At 44.9% G+C, this 23,140-nt stretch overlaps 1 protein-coding gene across 18 annotated transcripts in view; it reads left to right on the top strand.

The window, feature by feature from the left end:
- The first annotated feature begins 2,326 nt into the window (after window positions 1-2,326).
- CADPS2 (calcium dependent secretion activator 2) overlaps window positions 2,327-23,140 on the top strand; it is a 333,758-nt gene continuing 312,944 nt past the window's right edge. For 17 of the 18 annotated variants that reach the window (XR_014555333.1, XR_014555334.1, XR_014555335.1 and 14 more), the window contains exon 1: window positions 2,340-2,864. Coding sequence is in view for 14 of the 18 variants with exons in the window: in XM_083698926.1 (XP_083555052.1) it covers window positions 2,508-2,864 (357 nt within the window). In the remaining 4 variants the exon portion in view is untranslated. Of the gene's footprint in view, window positions 2,865-23,140 lie in introns of all 18 variants that reach the window. The other variant, XR_014555332.1, reaches the window with a different exon arrangement.

Below are 23,140 nucleotides of genomic sequence, written 5' to 3'. Positions count from 1 at the left end.
CCCCCTTATTTGACTATAATTGCATGAGCCTTTAAAGGTGATAAAGGGACCCCTGACCATTAAGTCCAGTCGCGAACTCACTTTACTGGCCAAGGGAGCCAGCGTACAGCTTCTGGGTCATGTGGCCAGCATGACTAAGCCGCTTCTGGCAAACCAGAGCAGCGCACGGAAACGCCATTTACCTTCCCACTGGAGTGGTACCTATTTGTCTACTTGCACTTTGACGTGCTTTTGAACTGCTAGGTTGGCAGGAGCAGGGACTGAGCAATGGGAACTCACCCTGTTGCAGGCATTTGAACCGCCGACCTTCTGATCTGCAAGCCCTAGGCTCTGTGGTTTAACCCACAGCACCTTTTAGTGCCCCTCAACAAGGTGCTGCCCAGGGCATGGGCGTAGCCAGGATTTTTGTTGGGGGGGGGAGAACCTCAGATTTGTATTGATTTTTACTGATTGGGGGGGGGACAGTTGCCCCCCCAGCTACGCCCATGGCCCAGGGGCAAATTCCATCATGGGCCCCCACATAGTACTAGGGTTGTCAGAGCTGTCTCCACTATTCTCCTCACCTCTGTTTATTATGCCACCTATAGGTATGGGCCTAGCCAGGATTTATGTTGGGGGGGGGGGGCAAGGACACCCACTTGTTACCATCCTCTACCTTTGTCTAGCAGATTCAGAATGAAATATCTCAACAGGAGTTGTTCTAAATGACTTTCTTTTGACCCCAAGTGCTCAGAAAAATCTGTCAGAATCTTTCTACAACTTTTAGTTAAGTATCTTTATTTATTTACTTGATGCAGGGGGGCAGTTGCCCCCCCGGCTACACCCATGCCTGGATCTGGTGGCATTTATTAGGGGAGCAGAGCACTGCCATCGCTAAAGACAGGCACTGAATCTTGGGAAATCTCACATGGTGACCGCTTGCTGTGGAAGTGGATTGGCTTTCATAATACATTGGTACCTCGGGTTAAGTACTTAATTCGTTCCGGAGGTCCGTTCTTAACCTGAAACTGTTCTTAAGCTGAAGCACCACTTTAGCTAATGGGGCCTTCTGCTGCTGCCGCGCCACTGGAGCCCGATTTTTGTTCTTATCCTGAAGCAAGTTCTTAACCTGAAGCACTATTTCTTGGTTAGTGGAGTGTGTAACCTGAAGCCTATGTAACCTGAAGCCTATGTAACCCGAGGTACCATTGTAGATACCACTGGCCTAGAGCCCTCCCCCCCCCCATTTGCTGGGCATTGCCATTCAAATAGTGTCCTTGCACTGCATCATCATGGGGGGGGGCAGGGTTTGGTCCCACCCCCAATATTTTATTCAAGTTGGCACCCTTGCATAGGCATAGTCAGGATTTATTTTAAGAGGGCAGGCTTTTTGTTATGGGGTGGCAGAACAGTGTTACCTGCGATGCAATTGGTCCGTTAGTTAAGTATGTTTATTTATTTATTTATTTGATTTAGGGGGTTAGCTGCCCCCTGGCTATGCCCATGCACCCTTGCCTACCAGAACCCCTACCCTAGATTCCCCCCACCTACCCCCCCCCCAGTTTCCCAGAGGAAGGAGAGAGCATCCTGTGGCTTATGGTTCTCAAGTAGTTTCGCAGTGAGAAATATTATGCAAAGTTGACGGAGCCCTGCAAGTGTATTTAAAGTGGGGGGGGGGGGCGGAGGAGATCTCTATCATGCAGGCGCAGACTCCCCCCCCCTAAACATGGGCGTTACCATGATTTATGTTCCGGGAGGGGGGCAGGCAAACCTCAGTTAAGTCTTTTTATTGATTTACTCGCTGGGGAGGCGGGCAGGATGCAGCTGCAGTACAGTACAGTGGTACCTCAGGTTACATACGCTTCAGGTTACGGACTCCGCTAACCCCCCAAAAATAGTGCTTCAGGTTAAGAACTTTGGCAGCCGCGCGGCGGCAGCCGGAGGCCCCATTAGCTAAAGTGGTGCTTCAGGTTAAGAACAGTTTCAGGTTCAGAACGGACCTCCGGAACGAATTAAGTACTTAACCCGAGGTGCCACTGTATAAAGCTGCTGGGTTAGAAAGGCAGCAAGGCTGGGCAACTGCAGGGCCCGGGAGCACCGAAAGCTCGTGGCTGATCCGGCTCAATGAGAAAGAGAAAGGGTCTTTGGCGCGGCGCGCCTTTCGCCTTCTGTTCCACGTGTTGCTTGTTGTGGGCGCTACAGGTTTCCCACCTGTGCGTCTCGGCGCCGCTGCTGTCGGCGAGGCGGAGCCGCGGTCGGAGAAGTGACAGGCCAGCGCGGGCTCTGATAGGATCCCCGGTGGAAAACAGCGCCCAAGCTCGACCCCTTTCCCCCCAAACTCCGCCTCTCCTCCTCTCTCTCTTTCTCTTTCTCACGGCTGCCGCCGGCGGCTCACTGGTAGGAAATAGTCGGGCGTGGAAGCTCGACGTGTCCGGAAAGGTGCGCGCTGGTCGGGCAGCTGCAGGCGCCTTTGCGCGCGGCGCTCTTTCTCGCCTCCAGACGGCCGCGGGGAGCGGGAGGGCACCATTATGCTGGACCCGTCGTCTAGCGAAGAAGAGTCGGACGAGGTGCTGGACGAAGACCGACGGGAGGTGCTGGTGGTGGCGGCGGCGGCCAGCTCCCCGCGCACCCTCCCTGCCGCGTACCGAGAGCCCGGGCGCCCGGGGAACCGCGGCGTTGGAGACGGCGGCAGTGGTGGCGCGTCTGGGCGCCCGGCGAGCCCCAGCCCTTCGGTGCGCAGCGAAGGCAGGGAAGAGCAAGAGCGGCTACAGAAGGAGGAGAGCGAGAAGCGGCTCCGGCTGCAGCTGTACGCCTTCATCGTGCGCTGCATCGCCTACCCGTTCAACGCCAAGCAGCCCACCGACATGGCCCGGCGGCAGCAGAAGGTGAGGCGCGCCGGGAGCGCAGCGCCAGCCGGACTCGGCCGCAGGACGCGCCGATGCTTTCCATTCCGCCCCTTCTGAGCGGCGGATGGTTTGGCGGGGGGGGGGGGGGAAGGTCCGGCGGGCGGGAGGACTTTCCCTTTCCAGCCACTTTCCCCTCCCACTTTCAGCCTCCCGAGCAGGAAACTGCAGGCATCGCATGCAACTGGTAGCGCGAGCCTCTGCTTGCTAATCGACTGCATTGCAATGCGTGCCCGGAAGATCTCCGCGCACCGAAGCGGTTCCCAATAACTTCGGGTTCTGGGAGCCAGGATTTCTGTCGCGGGGGACAATTACTCAGGCTTTATGTGGGGGGGGGGAGGGCAGGACAACCCACCTGTCACCATCCTCTGTCAAGCAGACTCCCAATGCAACGTCTCACCAACAGTTGTTTTAAATTACTTTCTTTTGACCTCAAGTGCTCAGAAAAACCTGTCAAAAATTGCCTGCAATTTCTACTTTTATTTATTTTTATTTATTTATTTACTTGATTAGAGGGGCAGCTGCCCCCTCTCCCCCTGCCCACGTCCGTGTCTGGGGGTCGTTGAGGGGGAGAAGAGATTCACAGTGGGTCGCAGGATCTTCTCGGTTCTTCCACCTGGCCTTTCAGTAGATCGAGCTCCCCCCTCCTTTTCTTTCTGGCTGCAGTATGTTTTGTGTCAGTGGGTCACACGGCGCAGAGACCGGGAAGTAAACTCTTCCCCTGTGTGCTGAGAAATGCCTGTGCGCGCAACTGCTGCCTGTTGGGTGGCGTTGCCGCTCTTCCTTTGCTGCAACAGGTTGAGCCGCTCTTTCCTAGTTTTCGGGAGCCGGGAAGTGGGGTTGGGAAGCAGCTCTCCGAGCGCACGCAGCTCCCGGGCAGGCGCGCAGAAGGCTGGGTTGGTGGGGTCAAGTCTCGGCGGTCGTGTAGCGCGGATTCCTCAAGAAACGTCAACTCTGCTGCTCGCTGTGAAGCCGGAAAGCCGGAAGGAAACGCTCCCTGCAGCGTAATCCCCGTGCAATTAAATGCGGGATATAGAAACATCGGAATCTGCTTTATAGCCGATTGGTATTTGCATACCGTTGGTATTGTTGACACAGGCAGTCAGCGGCTCTCAAGCCTTTCCTGGCTACGCCATGCCAGGGAAGGAAGCGAGGACCTTCTGTTCTGCCTGCAAAGCGTGTGCTTTGAGCTATTGTCCCCCATCCTGCTGTGTTTAGTGGGGCACAGTTCCTAATAAGTATTTTTTGGACTGCAGTCTTTACATTTGCAGTCCTGTAACCCCCTTACCTGGAAGGAAGTCCCAGAGCACTGAATGGGGCTGACATCCTAAGACGTGTATAGGATTGCAGTTAGAGGTTAGGCTAGCACAGAACAAAATTTGGAGATATTGCACTGGAAGGGCTGACCATTGGGGGACCGGGTGGATTGGTGCTGCTTGAATTCAGTAGGGCTTACTCTTGAGCAAGTTATTTATTCAGTGGCAGCCCAAGGGATTTATGTGCCTTTATTATAACAGCTTCACCAAGTTGCAACAGCTCCAGTCAGCTGATACTTTGTTATAATATGGGCACAGCATTATCTCCAGCTGCTGAGACCGGCATTGTTTTCCTTCTACTTAAGCATCTCTCTCTGTGCCTCTTGAAGGTGATACATGGTTTCCTTTGGAAAGCAGGTGATTGAAAGCGAGATGCTTAGGGGAAATAATAGAGTAGAAATTGCTTCAGGCAACAAGACATCCATTTTGTTTGGGTCCCCTGTGCAACTGTGTGTTAAGAGACCGTCACCCAATGAAATGAAGCTATTGACACTCCAATAAAACGGAACAGAATTGTATCTGACTAGCCAAGCATTATTTAGGCATGAGCTTCTTCAAATGTAGCATCCTTTAGTTGCAAAAGGGAGTGGGGCTGACTTCCTTGAAAGGTCTTTTATTTTATGGTGTCCTTGAACATAAACAACAACTTTTGAATGGTGCGTTGCATGAGTACAGGGCTTCCTATCCCTAACATGGGTTCATCTTTCTCCTCATCCTCCTCTTCAGCTCCATTTCCTTGAGTTAAATTGGATCCCAGTTCTTTTTTAGGGCCAGATCTCTGTGTGAGATTAGCCTTCAGGTGAATGCTTTTAGACCACAGATTTGATGAGGAAAATTTCATGTCCAATCTGAACACCTTCTCTGGAAAGATCTGTGAGCAGGTTGTTAGGGGAACTGCTGGGTGTTAACGAGAGACCACATACCATATTTTTCGCCCTATAGGACGCACTTCCCCCCTCCAAAAATGAAGGGGAAATCTGGGTGCGTCCTATGGGGCGAATGCAGGCTTTGGCTGAAGCTTGGAGAGCAAGAGGGGTCGGTGCGCACCTCTCGCTCTCCAGGCTTCAGTGAAGACATCCGCAGCCTAGGCAGCCCTGCGGGAGGTCCCGCAGGGATGTCTAGGCTGCGGATAGCAGCCTGCTTCCTGGAGCGCCGGGCGCCCTGAAAGCAGAGCGCCCCTCGCGCCGGGCATACATCCACAGTGTGGGGAGCCCTGCAGGAGTTCCCCGCAGGGCTCCCCACACTGCAGATAGCAGCCTGCCGCCCGGCGGGCGGAGCGCCCTGAAGCAGAGCACCCCTCCCGCAGGGCAGACATCGGCCAGCCCCACAAGCTCGGGGGACAGCAGGGAGGCGCAATGCCGCCATCCCGCTGTTCCTCGACCTGGTTTGTTTTCCCCAACCTGCTTTTTTTTTGGGGGGGGGGGGAAATAAAGCAATTTTTTTTCCTTTATTTCCCCCCCAAAAAAACTAGGTGCGTCCTATGGGATGGAGCGTCCTATGGGACAAAAAATACGGTATTTTGTATACAGAATGAGTTCTCGGGTTAAAACCTTGGCCTCTCCGGATAAGGCTGCAAAAGACTCTTATTTGCATCTTCAGAGAGCTGCTTCCAGTTAGTGTAATCAGCATAGAGTGAGGTGTGTGTTTGTTGAGTGGGCAAAATGCTGTGCTTGACGGACCAATAGTCTTTCTCAGTCGAAGGCAACTAGATTCTTGCCAGCTCCTGGAGTTATCAGGAGAAGTTCAGAAGTATTTTCAGTCCTGGCATAGCATTTTCCACATTAATTCCTCCATCATAGTCTAAAATGGTGCCCATGAAGAGAAAACTTTAGTTTGGAGGGAGCCACTTAATGGTATTTTTCTCCATAACACCTACTAAATTGTCATTCGAAGCTTTATTACTTGGGGCAATGTGGTGTTATTCTCTTGAAAGTCTGGCGTGCTGCTACCAAGAGTTATGAAAGTACCTTATTGTGACTCTTGTGATTACTGTACCAACTTATTGAAGGTTATTCACCAAAGCCAGACTAAACGTCTTTCCTTCTGCAGTGTTGGATGGCAGGTTGAGAGTAGTTCCCTACCAGGACAGACTTTGCTCGTGTGCTCAAGGCATCGATTCCATAAAACATATTTTGTTGCACTGTGCAAAGTATGAGCAAGCCAGGGCTGAACTGATACTACCCTTGCTGGTACCTTTCCCGGGAAAATCAGAGGCTCACTATGTCAGGTTCCTATTGGAAAACTGGACAAATGCTAGAACATTAGCAGTGGCAAAGTTTTTATCGGTGGTTGCAAGAACCAATGGTTCCTATATTCTGAACAAAATGCTTGTTTAACCTGGAGGTAGGCTGTCTGAATTGTGTATTGCTTTGTAACGATTTGTTAGGTCTCTGGACCATAATAAAGATTGTTGTTGTTGTTGATTACTGTATGTCAGTGGCGTTATGGGGGACTCTTTTCTGCTTTGACTGGGGTTTCCCAAATTATACCTCAAAGTGACTACCTTGATAAGTAGTCATTTTTCTTTTCTGCCCCACCAATACACTCCTCTTGATTTTGTGACAATTAATGTGCTTACTGAGGGTGGGAGAACAATGTGGAAAAACTGTAAGGTCAGTGGACCACATAGCTTGATGAAGACAACCCAGCCAGATGGGTGGGGTATAAATAATAAAACAACAATAATAATTGTGGTAGAATTGGCCTCTGAAGAGCAGACTAAAGGAAGGGTATTGGGTGAAAAACATTTGACATCTTATCCTGAATTAAATGCTACCTGTAATCGTTGCTCAGAAGTGATGGCTCCTGTATACTGTAATTAATGGACCTGAGTTTCATTTGCTTTGGGCATTTGTGTACATTTGGCAGGGGGACATTAATTTCTATATTGCAGTGAAATTGTGTCTGCAACAGAAGCCCGTAGATGTGATCATCAATCTTGCTTAAATGCTAGTACTGAGAGATGTTGATTTTGAGAAATTCTTTGAAACCTTCCCTGTTTCTTTGGTAGCAATTGGAATGTTTTACTTGTTCCAATTACAGCTTCATTTAAGTGTCCTTAAAAAATAATAATTCTGTAGGTCTACTGGAATCCAACTGTTTGAGAATGACTAAAGCACATGGCTTTATTTAGGCAAACAATGCTAAATGGACCCAACAATGAATGGTACTGTACTGTACCACAGAGAAACTGAAGACTTCACAAACCTGTTTTGTAAGGGCAAAGCCTATTGGTATTGATTTTCTGTGTTCTAGATTAGTAAATAATTGCTGTTCTCTTTTTGTACCCCCGAGTATAAATTGCAGGGGCTACTGAAGTTTCCTTTTCTTTTCCGAATTTCATTGAATTCTCTGGCATTCCTCAAACTGCTTAATTATTGAGTCCTGCATTAGTGGGGGGGTTTGTCTGCAAAAATATTCCTGCATGTGTTTGTGCAGCTAGAAACCAGCAGATCTAGGAGTTTGTTAATAAAAACGAGATCTTCAGACTTCCAGATCCTAAAGGATGTTAACCTTTTAAAAGAAATATGTAGAAGAGCGCTGGAAGACTGATGCCTGTCTTGGAATGAAACGAGGCACACTGAGTTCTTTTGCAAGGTATCTTCCCAATACCTTATCACAGCAGATGATTTGTTGTCTTTGTTCTTGATGCACAGCAACCCCATCTGTCATATTTTTCTTGCTCTTCATTTGTCACTACTTTGAGCTTGTCCATTTGTGTCGTCTCCATCATTTCTTCATGTGCCTCCCTTTCATTCCTACTACTACTAATAATAATAATTTTTATTTATACCCTGCCCTCCACAGCCAAGACTGGGCTCAGGGCGGCTAACACCCAGTATAAAAACAATTGATTGAAATACAACTTAAAAACAAGATTAAAATACGACATTAAAACACTAAAATGCAGCCTCATGTCAGTAGGAACTCAAATCAAAAACTTTTTTGGACATGAAAACATCAAGTCTTCAAGGCCAGCTATCCAGACTGGTGCTACGTGGCCCAGAAAAAAGCCAGGGAAGTCCCCAAATAGGAGTTCCATCACAGAAAGAGAAAAAAAGGAAAGAGGGGGAGGGGATCAAGTTGATTCCAAGCCAAAGGCCAGGCGGAACAACTGTCTTACAGGTCCTGCGGAAAGAAATCAGATCCTGCAGGGCCCTGGTCTCATGAGGCAGAGCGTTCCACCAGGCCGGAGCCAGTGTTGAAAAGGCCCTGGCCCTAGTTGAGGCTAATCTGACTTCCTTAGACATCTGTGTCCCAGAATTGGGAGATAACTGGAGGGGACCAGTCAGCTCAGATGTGGTGGGCTCTTTTGGATTCTGCACCACAAATCACAAGTCATTTGGATCAGCATGGCTCCCATGCAGAGGTCCGCTTGCCCTGTTCTGTTTCCTCCAACCCCCAGGGAATGGCGTGGCAGGGCTAATGGAGCATTCCCTATACTGGTGTGTGTAACAGTTATTACTAAGCAACTCTGGCAGTCTTACTTTTCCTTACTGTTTAAGGGTAAAAGCTACCCACTATTCAGATTTCAGCCTTGGGGAATTTTAAAGCTGCAAAACTGAACATAAATGGTTTAAAGCATATTCAGATCCAGAACAAAATAGATTGCAAATGCAATTACAAACGTAGATGGACTATGATTAAAATTAAGGCACAGGGCCTTGGCACATCTCTTTTTATTAATACAGTGACCTCAGATAAAGTTTTCCATTCCTGCTGTGCACTAGACTGTGTGCAGGTTTTGCTAATTGATTTCTCCATGCGTTGTGTCGGTGATTTACCATAATGTGAGTTATGTCCTACAACCAATAGGAAACTCACCTCAGACTTCTAAAAACAAGTGCTATGTCTGTGGAGGTTCCTGTAATATATATATAGTTTGGTCAAAACATGGCATTCCATCAGAATATCTACACTGTAGGAAACTTCCTACAGTTGTACTTCAATGTTTAGTGGTGGAAGTGAGATGGGACTGAGACAAATAACTCCTTGGATGGTAAAATAGATAACTCATCCTATGATAAGTCTCTCCCTGTGTCCTGGCCCTTTCTCTACAGCAATCTGTCTCTTCTCTTTCCCCTCCCCACATGCCTAATATGTACCTCAAAGTCAGAGTCGAACAGTTTTCCATGTGGAGAGTTTAGGCCTGAGCTTGTGGCAATTTCTCTCTCTAAGTCGAAACTATGTTAGAAACTCTGATATACAGGGGGTTCAAAAAGTAACTATACATCTATGGAGAGTGCATTTATAGTAGGTGTACAGTCACTTTTCAAACACCCTGTATAAGCTAGTGCCAAATAGCTCCATAAACCAAGTTTGCAATCACCAAAATGGAATGTCTAGTTTCCATTTTGGGGCAAGACGGCTCTAAAGTCTTATTTTTCAAATGATGGACTGATTGTGATTGATTCTCAGTTAAACATCTGGCTAGTTCAGATGACAACCCTGACCTAACTTAAGAGCTTTGAGAACTTAAAGAAGAAAAGTCACTTGATCCAGGGACTATTCCAACCTATTTTTCCTAATGGCGGCTGCTCCTGTTCAGGCAGCACAGAAAAAGCTTTTTGCTTCTTAAAATTCATTCCGATTTTGCAGATAAAATATAACTAATCTAAGAAATAGAGTTCTACAGGATGTGGTATGAGTATGTGAAAACAGTCAGGATCCAAGAAGAAGAGTTTGGATTTGATATCCCGCTTTATCACTACCCGAAGGAGTCTCAAAGCAGCTAACATTCTCCTTTCCCTTCCTCCCCCACAACAAACACTCTGTGAGGTGAGTGGGGCTAAGAGACTTCAGAGAAGTGTGACTAGCCCAAGGTCACCCAGCAGCTGCATGTGGAGGAGCGGAGACGCAAACCCGGTTCCCCAGATTACGAGTCTACTGCTCTTAACCACTACACCAAACTGGCTCTCTCACACAAGGATCCTCAGGCATTCACCTTCAGATAGTGGAGATCTCAAGCACCATCCTAGCGCCCAGGCATCTTCACTTGGTTGCGAGTGGCCGATAGCCACTCGGCCACGATAGCCACTGTGCCTGGCACCAGGCTAATTTCAAACACTAAAATAATGGTGCATTTGAAAATTCTGCATTGGCATGGCTGTTGATTGACTGTTGAGTGAAGGCCATCTGGCATGCCTGCCCATTTTCTCCACCAGTTCCCTCTTCAGGGCAAATGAGTAGCTAACTTTCACAGGCTGATACCAGTGCAGACGTTGTGTGGATTTCACATGCACTTGGTCCCTCAAAAGATAGCACATCTTCTGTACTTAGTTCCTGTGTATTCTGTTCAATAGATTACTGTCATGTTCAAACAAGTTATTAAGGTCGCCCTTTGAAAAACAAGAGTGATTGGAGTCGCAGGCCTATGCAATAAATTTTCAGAGTTCAACCTTCTGACAATTGTGCTTCTTCTTTTTTAAAAGGACCTAACTTTCCAAGGGGTGATTTGCCGCTCCCCAGTGTTTTTTCTGTTTTATGTAGCTGCTAACGATTAATAACTGGCTACTTCTGCCTGCTCATTCACACTTGCTCAACATGTAGCATTTGCAGCCTCCAGTATCTTGCGAGGTGTGCTGCTATTTTTATGCTACTGAAAATGACTTTCCCCAGGGAATTCTCCCGGGGATTGTCTCCCGTTGCTTGACACAGGCTGTTAACGGATGCGGTGATAGCCTTTTCATGCTTGATGGGATCATTGTTGGCCGTGTTAGAAACTCAGATATATAATAATCCAGGCACCAAGTGGCTCCTTAAACCAAGGCTACAGTCACCAAAACAGAATGTCTGGTTGCCATTTTGGGGCCAGATGGCTCAAAAGTCGTGTTTTCCAACATGGCTTTTTGGTTCCTGAAATTAGTTCCGATCTATCACAGGTAGAATTCTACAGGATGTGTTGCTAGTGTGTGAAAACAAGTAAGACCCAAGGATTCCCCAGGCATGCACCTCCATATGGTGGAGACGCCAGGCACCATCCTGGCACCTGGGCATCTTTATTGGTCCCAAGTGGCTGATAAAGGTAAAGGAACCCCTGACTGTTAGGTCCAGTTGTGGCCAACTCTGGGGTTGCGGCGCTCATCTCGCTTTATTAGCCGAGGGAGCCAGCATACAGCTTCCGGGTCATGTGGCCAGCATGACTAAGCCTCTTCTGGCGAACCAGAGCAGCACACAGAAACACCGTTTACCTTCCCGCCAGAGCGGTACCTATTTATCTACTTGCAATTTGACGTGCTTTTGAACTGCTAGGTTGGCAGGAGCAGGGACCGAGCAATGGGAGCTCACCCCGTCGCGGGGATTTGAACCGCCGACCTTCTGATCAGCAAGTCCTAGGCTCTGTGGTTTAACCCACAGCGCCACCCACGTCCCAAGTGGCTGATAACCAGGTGCAAAATGCACCTGGTGAATTTCAAATGCTGGTTGTCCATATCTGAAGCAGGGATCCTGAACAGGAGCAGATCCACATATGAAATGCACCAGTTCTGTGTGCTGGTTTGTACTCTCCACAAGCAAGGAAACTGTTTATGTGGTATGTGACTATACGCTCCACCATGTGCCCGATGTAGTCAACATTGGACCGTGTATGTGCTATGTATGTTAAGTTCCATGGAGGTGGATGTGCCCTTTTTGATTTGTTAGGTGTGAATTTCACTGCCCTTGCTTATCAACACCATAGAGTGTCCCTCTGTCTATAGCCCTCCCCCTTTGTCAATAAAACTGGCTTCTCATTTTTTTTATGTGTGCAAAAGTTGGCCCTTCAAACTTAGAGTGACTTTTCTCTTTGAGCACTTAGAATATGTTTGTGAAGATTCCCAGCCCCCACAGCAGATCATCCAGTGGCTCCAGAGGTTTGCTGGTGGCAGGAGTTTTTAATTTAAACTTTAATTTAAACTTCTTAAAATAATAATAGTAATAATAATGATTCTTGGAAAGGTTTCTTGAGTTTATGTATGGTGGGAAGTTATTTGTGGCATGCATTTAACAACAAAATGAAACATCAGCTTGCATGTGTATGTTTATAGGGAGTTTGTTACAACTTGGTGTGCAACTGTTACAACTTCCAGCAGTATAAAAAAGAGTTGTGCTTTTTAAAACTATGACAAGCTTCATATCAGAAAGTGCAGATACATGCTCTGTAAGTTCATTGTAAAAGGCCAACTCTAAAATGCAGAAATGACTGAAAAGCAATTGTTCTTTCACTTTCTCTGTTCTGGCACGTAACCCTGTTGCCCAAAAAGCCAGATTCTAACTCAAAGGCTGGTGAGATTTTTCTGAATCAGTGCCATTTTTAATTTTGGGGAATTAGAAATAGGAGCCTGAGGATGAGGAGATGAACAAGGCCCACAGGCCCAATGCTTGATATGGTACTACTGGTTCTGCATCAACTGTTGGAAGTATAAACAATCCAAATTGTGTGTGTTCATATACCCGCAAATACAGGGTTTTTTTTTGGGGGGGGGACAGTACTCACTGATATGGCATACTTGCACCCTTTTTTGATGCTCATTGCAGCCATTTTGAGCTGGCACCCGTGATACTTCGATCAATATGAGTACAGATAACTACTTTTTAAAACCAAAACAACAACATTAAGTTAGGTGCTGGAACTCATGTTTTGCTAAAGGTGCTGTGGGTGCCAACACAAAATGGTTGCCATGGGTTGTAAACAGAGGCTGTATATGCACATTCAGACAAGCACGTACATTTGAAGTTCATGTCGTGATATTCGTTTCAAGCCTGATGTGTGTGTGCTATGCAAAAATCAAAATGTTGTAAAGACTGTGAAATTGCCAGTGCCTCTACATAGCTCCATCCTTATTTCAGACATTGTGATGTATCGGTATATGGTGAGGTTTAGCTGGTTATACATTTCCGAGCACAATTCAAAGTGTTGGTGCTGACCTTTAAAAAATCCTACATGGCCTCGGTCCAGTATACCTGAAGGAGCGTCTCCACCCCCATCGTTCTGCCCGGACACTGAGGTTCAGCGCCGAGGGCCTTCTGGCGGTTCCCTCACTGTGAGAAGCCAGGTTACAGGGAACCAGGCAGAGGGCCATCTCGGTAGTGGCACCTGCCCTGTGGAACGCCCTCCCACCAGATGTCAAAGAGAAGAACAACTACCAGACTTTTAGAAGACATCTGAAGGCAGCCTTCTTTAGGGAAGCTTTTAATGTTTAAGAGACCACTGTATTTTAATACTTTGTTGGAAGCTGCCCAGGGTTTGTTTGTTTGTTTGTTTGTTTATTTATTTATTTATTTATTTATTTTTTATACATTGCGATGTTGAAAACCAGAATTGCCCATCCCTAGTTGTATGTGAACAAGCTTCCCCATTAATTGGAACCCCGATTGTGCAGATCTCCACATTGGATGAATGGGGAATTCATGCATGTACTACTAGTCCCTATAGACTTCCTCCTCAGTGCATGGATGATAGGAACATGGCGGCTGGATCGTGAACGGAGTGTCTCTTCCCTTCAGAGAGTTGTTGGAGTGTAGAACAGATTGGTTCTTCCACATGGCATCAAATGAGTAACCCCTCTGAATCTTCTGCGATGCACATTCCCTTTTGCAAAGAGATGGGAAATGTAAACAGCCCAAAGCTCAACTTACAGTCATCACCCAATACTCTCTCTGGCCCTCCTATCTTATCTGACACAACTGCTTTTTCTTTTGTGGAATATTCATTAGGGAGAGCGATGGAACCAACACATTTCAAACAAATCCTCAGTTTGAAATAAAGCGCATCTCTGAAGGGATAGTTGCTCTGCTTATATTATTTTGGAGAGCTTACAGAATCCCTTCCATGGGACCACAACACTTAATTTTATGAGCCGAGTTTCGTTAATGAATTCTAATTGTTTCTAAATGTGATGAGCGTTTATTCCATTTCCTCCCATCAGATGCAAAATGAGGTCAGCTCCAGTTACAACCATTTGGGAACATGCCTGCTAATAAATGCGAAAGCAGTTTTGATATAAATGTTGCCTCATAGGTTGAATAATTTGTGTTTTGACTGACTTAACTACTACTATCTGACAATTTCCAGGGTGGTTTTTTTTTAACAGTCTGCAAATACAATTGAGATAATTTGAAAATTTATGTATTGTGAAAAAATGATCATATGCTCTTCCATTGGGTACACTTAAATCTTTCTGCCATCTCATCCTTTTTGTTGAGCAACATTGTATTATCAGTAACTGGAAGAGGTCAGGGAATGGTGTTTCAATGAACAAGCTAATCTACAAAGGAATTTAAGGCAGTGTGTTTCCACTAAGTAGCATAGCATTCAGCCTTCCATCAGCAAATTAGCAATTTACAAGTTATAGTTCCTTAGATAGTACAGGAGGCAGAGTTCTTAAGTGCAGGGTGTTTATATCTTGGGACATCCTTATGCTGAATACCATAGTTTAGTGTGATGTGAAGGAGGGAGCCTCTGTGTGGCTGAGAGAAGGAATTCATAATTTCTCCACAGAGCCAAGGAGCACCTGTGAAGCATAGAAGAGCCCCAGAGCATTGTGGGTAATGTGTGAGGAATTTCTCTTATATACAGAGTAAATCGGATACTGAAAGAACATATGGCTTGTTGTGTTCAGCTTAATTCTAGGAGTTACTTATTCAACTGTGAACACGGAGAAGAACCTCTTGTCTCTCTGCCAGTGATAGAGGCCTAGTTCTCACTAGGAGATGAGGATGTAAACTTGTGTCTGTGTACTATGACTTCAAGGTAAGGCAAAGGACCCCTGGACGGTTAAGTCCAGTCAAAGGTGACTATGGGGTTGCGGCGCTCATCTCGCTTTCAGGCCAGGGGAGTCAGCGTTTGTCCGCAGACCATGATGGAAGCCAGAGTGCACGGAAACGCTGTTTACCTTCCCGCCACAGTGGTACCTATTTATCTACTTGCACTAGTGTGCTTTCGAACTGCTAGGTTGGCAGGAGCTGGGACAGAGCAACAGGAGCTCACCCCATTGCGGGCATTCGAACCGCCTACCTGATATGTAAGCCCAAGAGGCTCAGTGGTTTAGACCACAGCGCCATCCACATCATGGTGTCGCATTGCGCCAGAAGTGGTTTAGTCATGCTGGCGACATGACTCAGAAAGCTGTCTGTGGACAAACGCTGATTCCCTTGGCCTGAAGATGAGATGAGTGCCACAACCCCATAGTTGCCTTTGACTGGACTTGACCATCCAGGGGTCCTTTACCTTTACCTTTTTTATGGCTTCAAACAGCAAGCGGGGGCTCACATTATGGCATGTTCTTTTTATTAAACAACAGGAACCCTGCATATAGAAAACCAGCCGATTTGGGCTAGGTGAGACCCTCTTCTTGACACCCTAGATCAGTGATGGCCAAACTTGGCCCTCCAATTGTTTTGGGACTACAACTCCCATCATCCCTAGCTAACAGGACCAGTGGTCAGGGATGATGGGAATTGTAGTCCTAAAACAGCTGGAGGGCCAAGTTTGGCCATCACTGCCCTATATAGAAAATAAGAATCTGATATACTTTCTGATATACCCTCTACACTCTTGCCTATATATGCATGACAAGGGTGCAATAAAACATCTTTACCACACACAAATTATGGTGGTATCTGTTTGGCTACTTCTGAAACGTTTTGAATTTGAGAAGGAGGCTTCTGTTTGGAAATTGTTCAGCCACTGTCAACTCATAAATGAAAAACCAGATAATACATGATGTCAGTACATCAATTCTACCTCTGATCTTTTGATGAATACATGAGGAAAAACTCTGCAAATAGAAGTAACTTTTTAAAAGGTGACCTGCCTTTATAGAGTTTGCTTTCTCATGGTGGGGAGTGTTAGGGTTTCTGTTTGTGCAGTAAGATGTTGTCAGAGGCTAACAGAGCACAAGGGGAATTTACAGCAGCTGGTTCAGGAAACTTGAATTATAGGTCCCCAAGTTTTCAGTACATCCCTAGTTTAGGCTTCCAAAAGCTTTCGTTCTTTACAGTCCCTTGTTCACTGAAAATTGAAAGTATAAAATATTTGACACACCCCTCAATTCAGAGGAAAATGGATTTGAGGCCTAGCCCATCAGCCTAGCTTCAAGACAATACTGTATTGCAAGCCTACGTGCCTCTGAAGAGCTGGTCTTTGGGGTGCTGCTGTTTTCTCAGTTCCTACACAATGCCAAGAAAGCTTTTTAAATTAAATGTTTATTGAGCTTGTACAACAGGTACACAGCAGTTGCAAATGTAATGTGGTATGCCAAGCAATCTTGGCTCTACTTGGTAATATTTGCTCCATCTAATTTTTTTGGAACAGAGCCAAAACAGAGGCAAAAACAAATTAGTCTTATAATTATGAGGCGAGTTACATCAAATATTTTGGCTGGCCATGAAAAGTGTTTTGATTTCCCCCTTTAATTCCAATTCAATGCCATATATTTCCTTTTTCCAGTAACATATATAACCTTGCATTTTCTAAAATAATGGTTGTGAAGAAGCAAAGAGACTTTGCTGGAAGTGTAAACGGGTAGATGAATCTTTTTTTCATCTCTGGTGGGGCTTGCAAGAAAGTGAGGGTATTTTAGACAATTTTTTTTATCTCGCATGTATCATTTCCCAAAAGGAGCAGATTAAAAAAGCCCAAAGAGTTTCTGTTAGGGATTATAGGGGCAGAAATCCCCCCTCCCCCAAAAATGTATAAGTTATTTATGTATGTAATAACAGCAGCTAGGATTTTATATGTGCAAAAATGAAAGGAAGAAGTTTCCACCAAAGTAGATTGGATAAGTAAGATAATGGACTCTGCAGGACTGGCAAAATTAACAGCAAAATTAAGAAAATCTAAAGATGAGTGTCTTGTGGAAGAATGGATGACTTTTGGGGGACTATTTAAAGAAATATTATAGTATGATGAACTCGTGAGCAGGATTTGAGGTATGAGTGACAGAAGTAATTAGATTATAATATTGTGGTTATGATTTGATAGAAAATGGGGTGCAGCAGGAGGAGAGAAAAAACAACTCCATGGGAAAAGGGGTGGGAAGTTGAGAAAAATAAGAGAAAATATGACACTGTGTTATGACTGTATATGCTAAAAATGTTGAAGTTTAATAAAATATACTGTATTTTTCGCCCTATAGGACGCACTTTTCCCCCTCCAAAAATGAAGGGGAAATGTGTGTGCATCCTATGGGGCAAATGCAGGCTTTCGCTGAAGCCTGGAGAGCAAGAGGGGTCGCTGTGCACTGACCCCTCTCGCTCTCCAGGCTTCAGGAAGATATCTGCAAGCCTTGCAAGCCCGGCAGGAGGTCCCGTGGGCTCGCAAGGCTTGCGGGCAGCAGCCTGCAGCCCACAAGCTCGGGGGACAGCGGGGAGCCGCAACGCCGCCACCCCGCTATTCCTCGACCTGGTCTGGAGGCTGGCGGGGGGGGGGGGGAGAAGCAAGCTTGCTTCTCCCCCCCTCCACCAGCCCCACAAGCTCGGGGGATAGCGGGGAGGCCATGGTGTGTGCGGAGGATTCAGAAACAAAAGTTAACATTCCTCTTCTAAATCCTTTTACGTCGAAGCTAAAGGGTAGGTACATACCTGTTTTGTGTATCAAATGCATGTCTTGGCGGAAGGAGAGTAGAAGAGGCAGGATTCTAAAGTTGGCTCATGATAGCATAGTTCTAAGAGTCAGCTTCCTAACACGGATACGGCCGTTAAGCTTTGGCCAAAGTGAGATGCTTGACAAGTAACCTGCAGAATTTGGCAGAGATCCAGTAACTCTGACTATAGTGAAAGGGGATATAATCCAGTTTTCTTACATATTTTGAAATCTGTAGACCTTAGCAGTTTAGCTTGATCAACTTAAACGGGAGAGATTCTAAAACTTTGGTTGGATCATGGCCGATAGCAATAATAATAATATATTTATACCCCGCCCATCTGGCTGGGTTTCCCTACACTCTGGGCGGCTTCCAACAAAAGATTAAAAATACATTAAAGCATCGGTCATTAAAAACTTCTCTAAACAGGGCTGCCTTCTAAAAGTCAGATAGTTGTTTATTTCCTTGACATCTGATGGGAGGGCGTTCCACTACTGAGAAGGTCCTCTGCCTGGTTCCTTGTGACTTTGCTTCTTGCAGTGAGGGAACTGCCAAAAGGCCCTTAGCACTGGACCTCAGTGTCTGGGCTGAACAATGGGGGTGGAGATGCTCCTTCAGGTATACTGGGCTGAGGCTGTTTAGGGCTTTAAAGGTCAGCACCAACACTTTGAATTGTGCTTGGAAACGTACTGGGAGCCAATGTAGGTCTTTCAGGACCGGTGTTATATGGTCTCGGCAGCCGCTCCCAGTCACTAGTCTAGCTGCCGCATTCTGGATTAGTTGCAGTTTCCAGGCCACCTTCAATGGTAGCCCCACGTAGAGTGCATTGCAGTAGTCCAAGCAGGAGATAACCAGAGCCTGCACCACTCTGGTGAGACAGTCTGCGGGCAGGGAGGGTCTCAGCCTGCATACCAGATGGAGCTGGTGGACGCCTGCAAAGGTATGAAAAGTAAAGTAAGTTCATCATTTTGGGTCCGAGTTGGGCAGCTTACATGGAGGTTATTCAGTTTTATTTTAACAGCCACCTTGTGAGGTAGGTATCTAAGTGGAAAGATACCAGTGAAGCTGAGTTTCCTGGTTTGTGTGAGGGCTTATCTTCGTTTCTTATCAGCGAGAAGGGAGAGAGCAAACAAAGCAGGTGACATAGTACCAGCAAATTATTCGCAAAGTGTCTTTTAATATTTTTTTTAAAAAATGTATTTATACTTTTCAAATTTAAACATTTCATTAATTTTACAATCGTCTTGACATTTCAAAGTTTGATTTCCTTCCCCTTCTTTCTGCGGTTCCTTAAATTTATGTTTTAATATCCTCTGCATATCCAAATTCATTTAGTTTGCTCATTTAATTATCTACTTTAAATATAAACTCTTATGAAACTGCAGGTGATTACAATAATCCTGCCAATGTTTTTATCTGTTTGCAATTTATCCGTAAATATTCAACAAGCCTTTTCAATTCTTTTACAAAAAGTTTGTTCTCTTGATTTCTTATTCTTCCGGTGAGTTTTGCCATTTCTGCATATTCCATAAGCTTTTATCCATTCTTCATTTGCTGGGACTTCTGCTTCTTTCCATTTTGGGGCGAGTAGCATTCTTGCTGCTGTAGTAGCATACATAAATAAATTTCTATACAATTTAGGTAGTTCTGTCCCTATAATTCGTAAAGGTATCTGTAAAGTATCAGTTCAGCTGAGCTACCCCCTGGGAAGCCGCAAAGTCTCCCACCTTTTGTTCACCAGTATATTGCCTTGCTGAAACACTGACCACAATGTTATTGTTCCCCCCCAACTTTATTACCTGGGTTATGAAGGTGCCCTAAAGACATTAAAGCAAAGATTATGGGATAATACACACAGTGGCTTGAGATCTCAATCACACACAGTCTGTAGTCCGCTGGCAGTAGTAGTACAATATGGGCATGTCTTTAAGTTAACACCTTACATTAAAAACCTGACAACTTATTGAAGGTTATTCACCAAAGCCAGACTCAAACTTCTGCAGGTTGAGATGGCAGGTTGAGAGTAGTTCCCTACCAGGACAGACTTTGCTTGTGTGCTCAAGACATCAATTTTATAAAACATATTTTGCTGCACTGTGCGAAATATGAGCAAGCCAGGGCTGAACTGATATTACCCTTGCCGGTACCTTTCCTGGGAAAATAAGAGGCTCACTATGTCAGGTTCCTATTGGAAGACTAGACAAACACTAGAACATTAGCAGTGGTGAAGTTTTTATCGGTGGTTGCAAGAACCAATGATCCCTATCTTTAAGTCTGAACAAAATGCTTATTTAACCTGGAGGTAGGCTGTCTGAATTGTGCATTGCTTTGTAATGATTTGTTGGGTCTCTGGACCGTAATAAAGATTGATTGATTATTGCAGTCCTACACATATGTATGGGACACTGGTGGCGCTGTGGGTTAAACCACAGAGCCTAGGACTTGCTGATCAGAAGGTCGGCGGTTCAAATCCTCACGAAGGGGTGAGCTCCCGTTGCTCGGTCCCTGCTCCTGCCAACCTAGCAGTTCGAAAGCACGTCAAAGTGCAAGCAGGAAGGTAAACGGCATTTCTGTGCGCTGCTCTGGTTTGCCAGAAGAGGCTTAGTCATGCTGGCCACATGACCCGGAAGCTGTACGCCGGCTCCCTTGGCCAATAAAGCGAGGTGAGTGCCGCAACTCCAGAGTCGGTCATGACTGGACCTAACAGTCAGGGGTCCCTTTACCTTTACAAATATGTATGCAGAAATCCCATTCATTTTGGGAGGCTTAATCTCAGGTAAGTGTGTTTAGGACCTAGGACAGATTTGTTTACTGATATTATGCTTGGAGTGAAATTTTGAATCTGGCTCATAGCTCATTCTCTGAACCAGCATGCTAGACTAGCGCCAATCAAATAATGTGTCGGCTTGATCTGCTCATATGGTGAATGAATGGCATGATGCTTTAATTGAAGACAGGGTGGGGGAAAGTAAATCGCTTTGCTTTAGGCAAATCATGGCAATTATATGTCTTGCTGCTTGATGCTCAGTTGACTGCTCAGCTGGTGTCTACCATCTCTTCAACCCTTCATTAATTTTTGAATTACAGATTCAAAGGTCTCATGGCAGGAGACCAAGAGTTGCTTCTCAACATCATGAGATGGCTATGCAGCTACCTTTTTTTGGGATCTAAAATATGCATTAGGTCTTCAAAAATTAATATTGTCTGATACAGTAGCCTTGGTATGTCTTGCAATGGCAACAGCTTCACTCCTTTGCATCTGCATTCTTCTCCTTAAAGGAAATTTGATTCTGGTCGTGTACATAAACACACTGTGAAATGAGTTCAGAATCTGACATTTTTGCAAGGTGACAGAAGCCCGTGGAACATCAAATCAAGAAAAGAACTGCTGTCTAATTCCTCAGCGTTGCTTTGCTTAAAGGTTGCAATCCAGCCTTTGCTGATCTGAAAGGTTGCACCCCAATGGAAATAGATTTGTAGCTCCAGGTTGGTCAGACATAACTATCATTGCACGGAAGGTGAAAGGTTTTCAAGTCCCTTGAAAACTGTTTATTTCCTTTTGGAGGGAGATGGAATGGTCTCCCCAGGGAGCCTCGCCTAGCACATATATTTAGGCACCAGGCGATATAGAAACACAAAAATGCATACCATAAGGACAAAAAAAAAAAAAGGAATGCTTTTGCCTGGTGTGTGTGCTTTTGTTTTTATTTGTTCTTATGGTATGCATTTTTGTGTTTCCATATTGCAAATCACCCTGTGTCTTCAGTAGAAGGGTGGTATAGAAATTTAATAATAATTTAATAAACAGTGGAAATCTTTTTTTAAAAAAAACACACACACTTTATTTAAGGTAGATAAGGACAAGATGAAATTATACAATTGAATATAAATATAGATGGGAAACGGCTATGTATTGTGAGTACTTATCTACTTTAAAAATTTTTCACCTATGATCTTATTCTTTTACTTCTTTATTCTTTCTTTGTTCTTTTTTCTGATATCTTATCTTTCATTTCACTGCTTTATTGTGAATAGCATTTTTTTTGAATTCTTTTTATTAATTTTTGCTTAAGTGATCAAAAAGAAAAACAATGACAGCACAAAAAAACAAAAACACGAAAAGAAAAACGGTTACAGCCATTACATCAAAATAAAATAAAACAGATTTCTAAACATAATGACTATTTCCCTTTACACTTCTTTGCTTGTTCAATTGTCTCTTTATATCTCTAGATACTTTAATCCTTCCTTTGTACACCTATTGACTTCCATCCCTACTGGTTTCAGGCTTTTTACATTAAATAATTTATTTCTCTTGCAGTTACTAATTATAATAGACTTATACATCATAAGATCTAAATCAATCCTGCTGTGGTTTTTATGTTCTTATAGTTCTCTTCAATGTAGGTCAAGAATTTTTCCCAGTCATTCATAAACTTTGTATTTTTTTGGTTTCTAATTTTTTGTGAATAGCATTTTATAGAGGTATAAATAACTGTAAATATGAAAAGAGACAAAATATTCTCTATTTTTTTTTTCTTGGTTAGATTCATTCATTCAACCTTTTTATTCGACTGTCAGTCAGAGAAAAAAGATACAAATACATTTGTCAATACGCAGTTAAAACATCCAAGAAGATTTTAGAGCCTAGCCAACACTAAAAGGGCTAAAGAGATAGCCCCATGTCAATACAATCAATTATGGTCTTGCGATGCTTAAAGGCTAAAAAAAGAAATTTGGCTACCAAGAAAGGTATAGCTCTAGTGACATTATTCAGCAAGTATAAAACCTGGTTTTCTCCCGGTAGGAAGCTAAGTTGACATAGGAGTGGGTCTATAAAGTTTTGTCTAAGCTCTGCATAAAAAGGACAAGTCAAGAGAATGTGTTCGGTGGACTCAACCAAACCGATAGCACAATGACAGGTTCTCTGGGCGTATGGTACTCCCCTGTACCTTCCCCACAATATCGCAGAGTGAAGGACATTTAATCTAGCCGCTGTAAGAAGTCTGCGGTATTCCACATAGTGGATTTCCACAAGGTAGGGGGCTGGAATGGTCCGATAAATCTGGTCCCCTAGGAACATCCCTGGTTTTACCTGGGCTATGTCCTCTTGTCTGGCAATGTCACTCAGTCTCCGGGAGATCACATCTCTAGCTTGATTGTACGTCATAGACTCAAAGTAAAGGTGAGACAATCCGCAGGATTGAACCTCGTTAATGACCTCCCTTTCCCACGATGATTGAAAGTCATCCCTCAATATCAAGGGGGCAATACCCACTAGTTTAAAACAAAGCTTGAGGCATAGCCAGAGCTTCGTCTTCAAGGCCACGTACCGTAGAGTTTGCCAGCCGACCTCTAATCTCATGACCGCACCCGCTAC

Source organism: Podarcis gaigeae, assembly GCF_964106915.1.
Source record: "Podarcis gaigeae genome assembly, chromosome: 10".
NCBI lineage: Eukaryota > Metazoa > Chordata > Lepidosauria > Squamata > Lacertidae > Podarcis > Podarcis gaigeae.
Note: the sequence above shows the minus strand (reverse complement) of the source record. Positions and strands in the feature narration are given on the sequence as shown.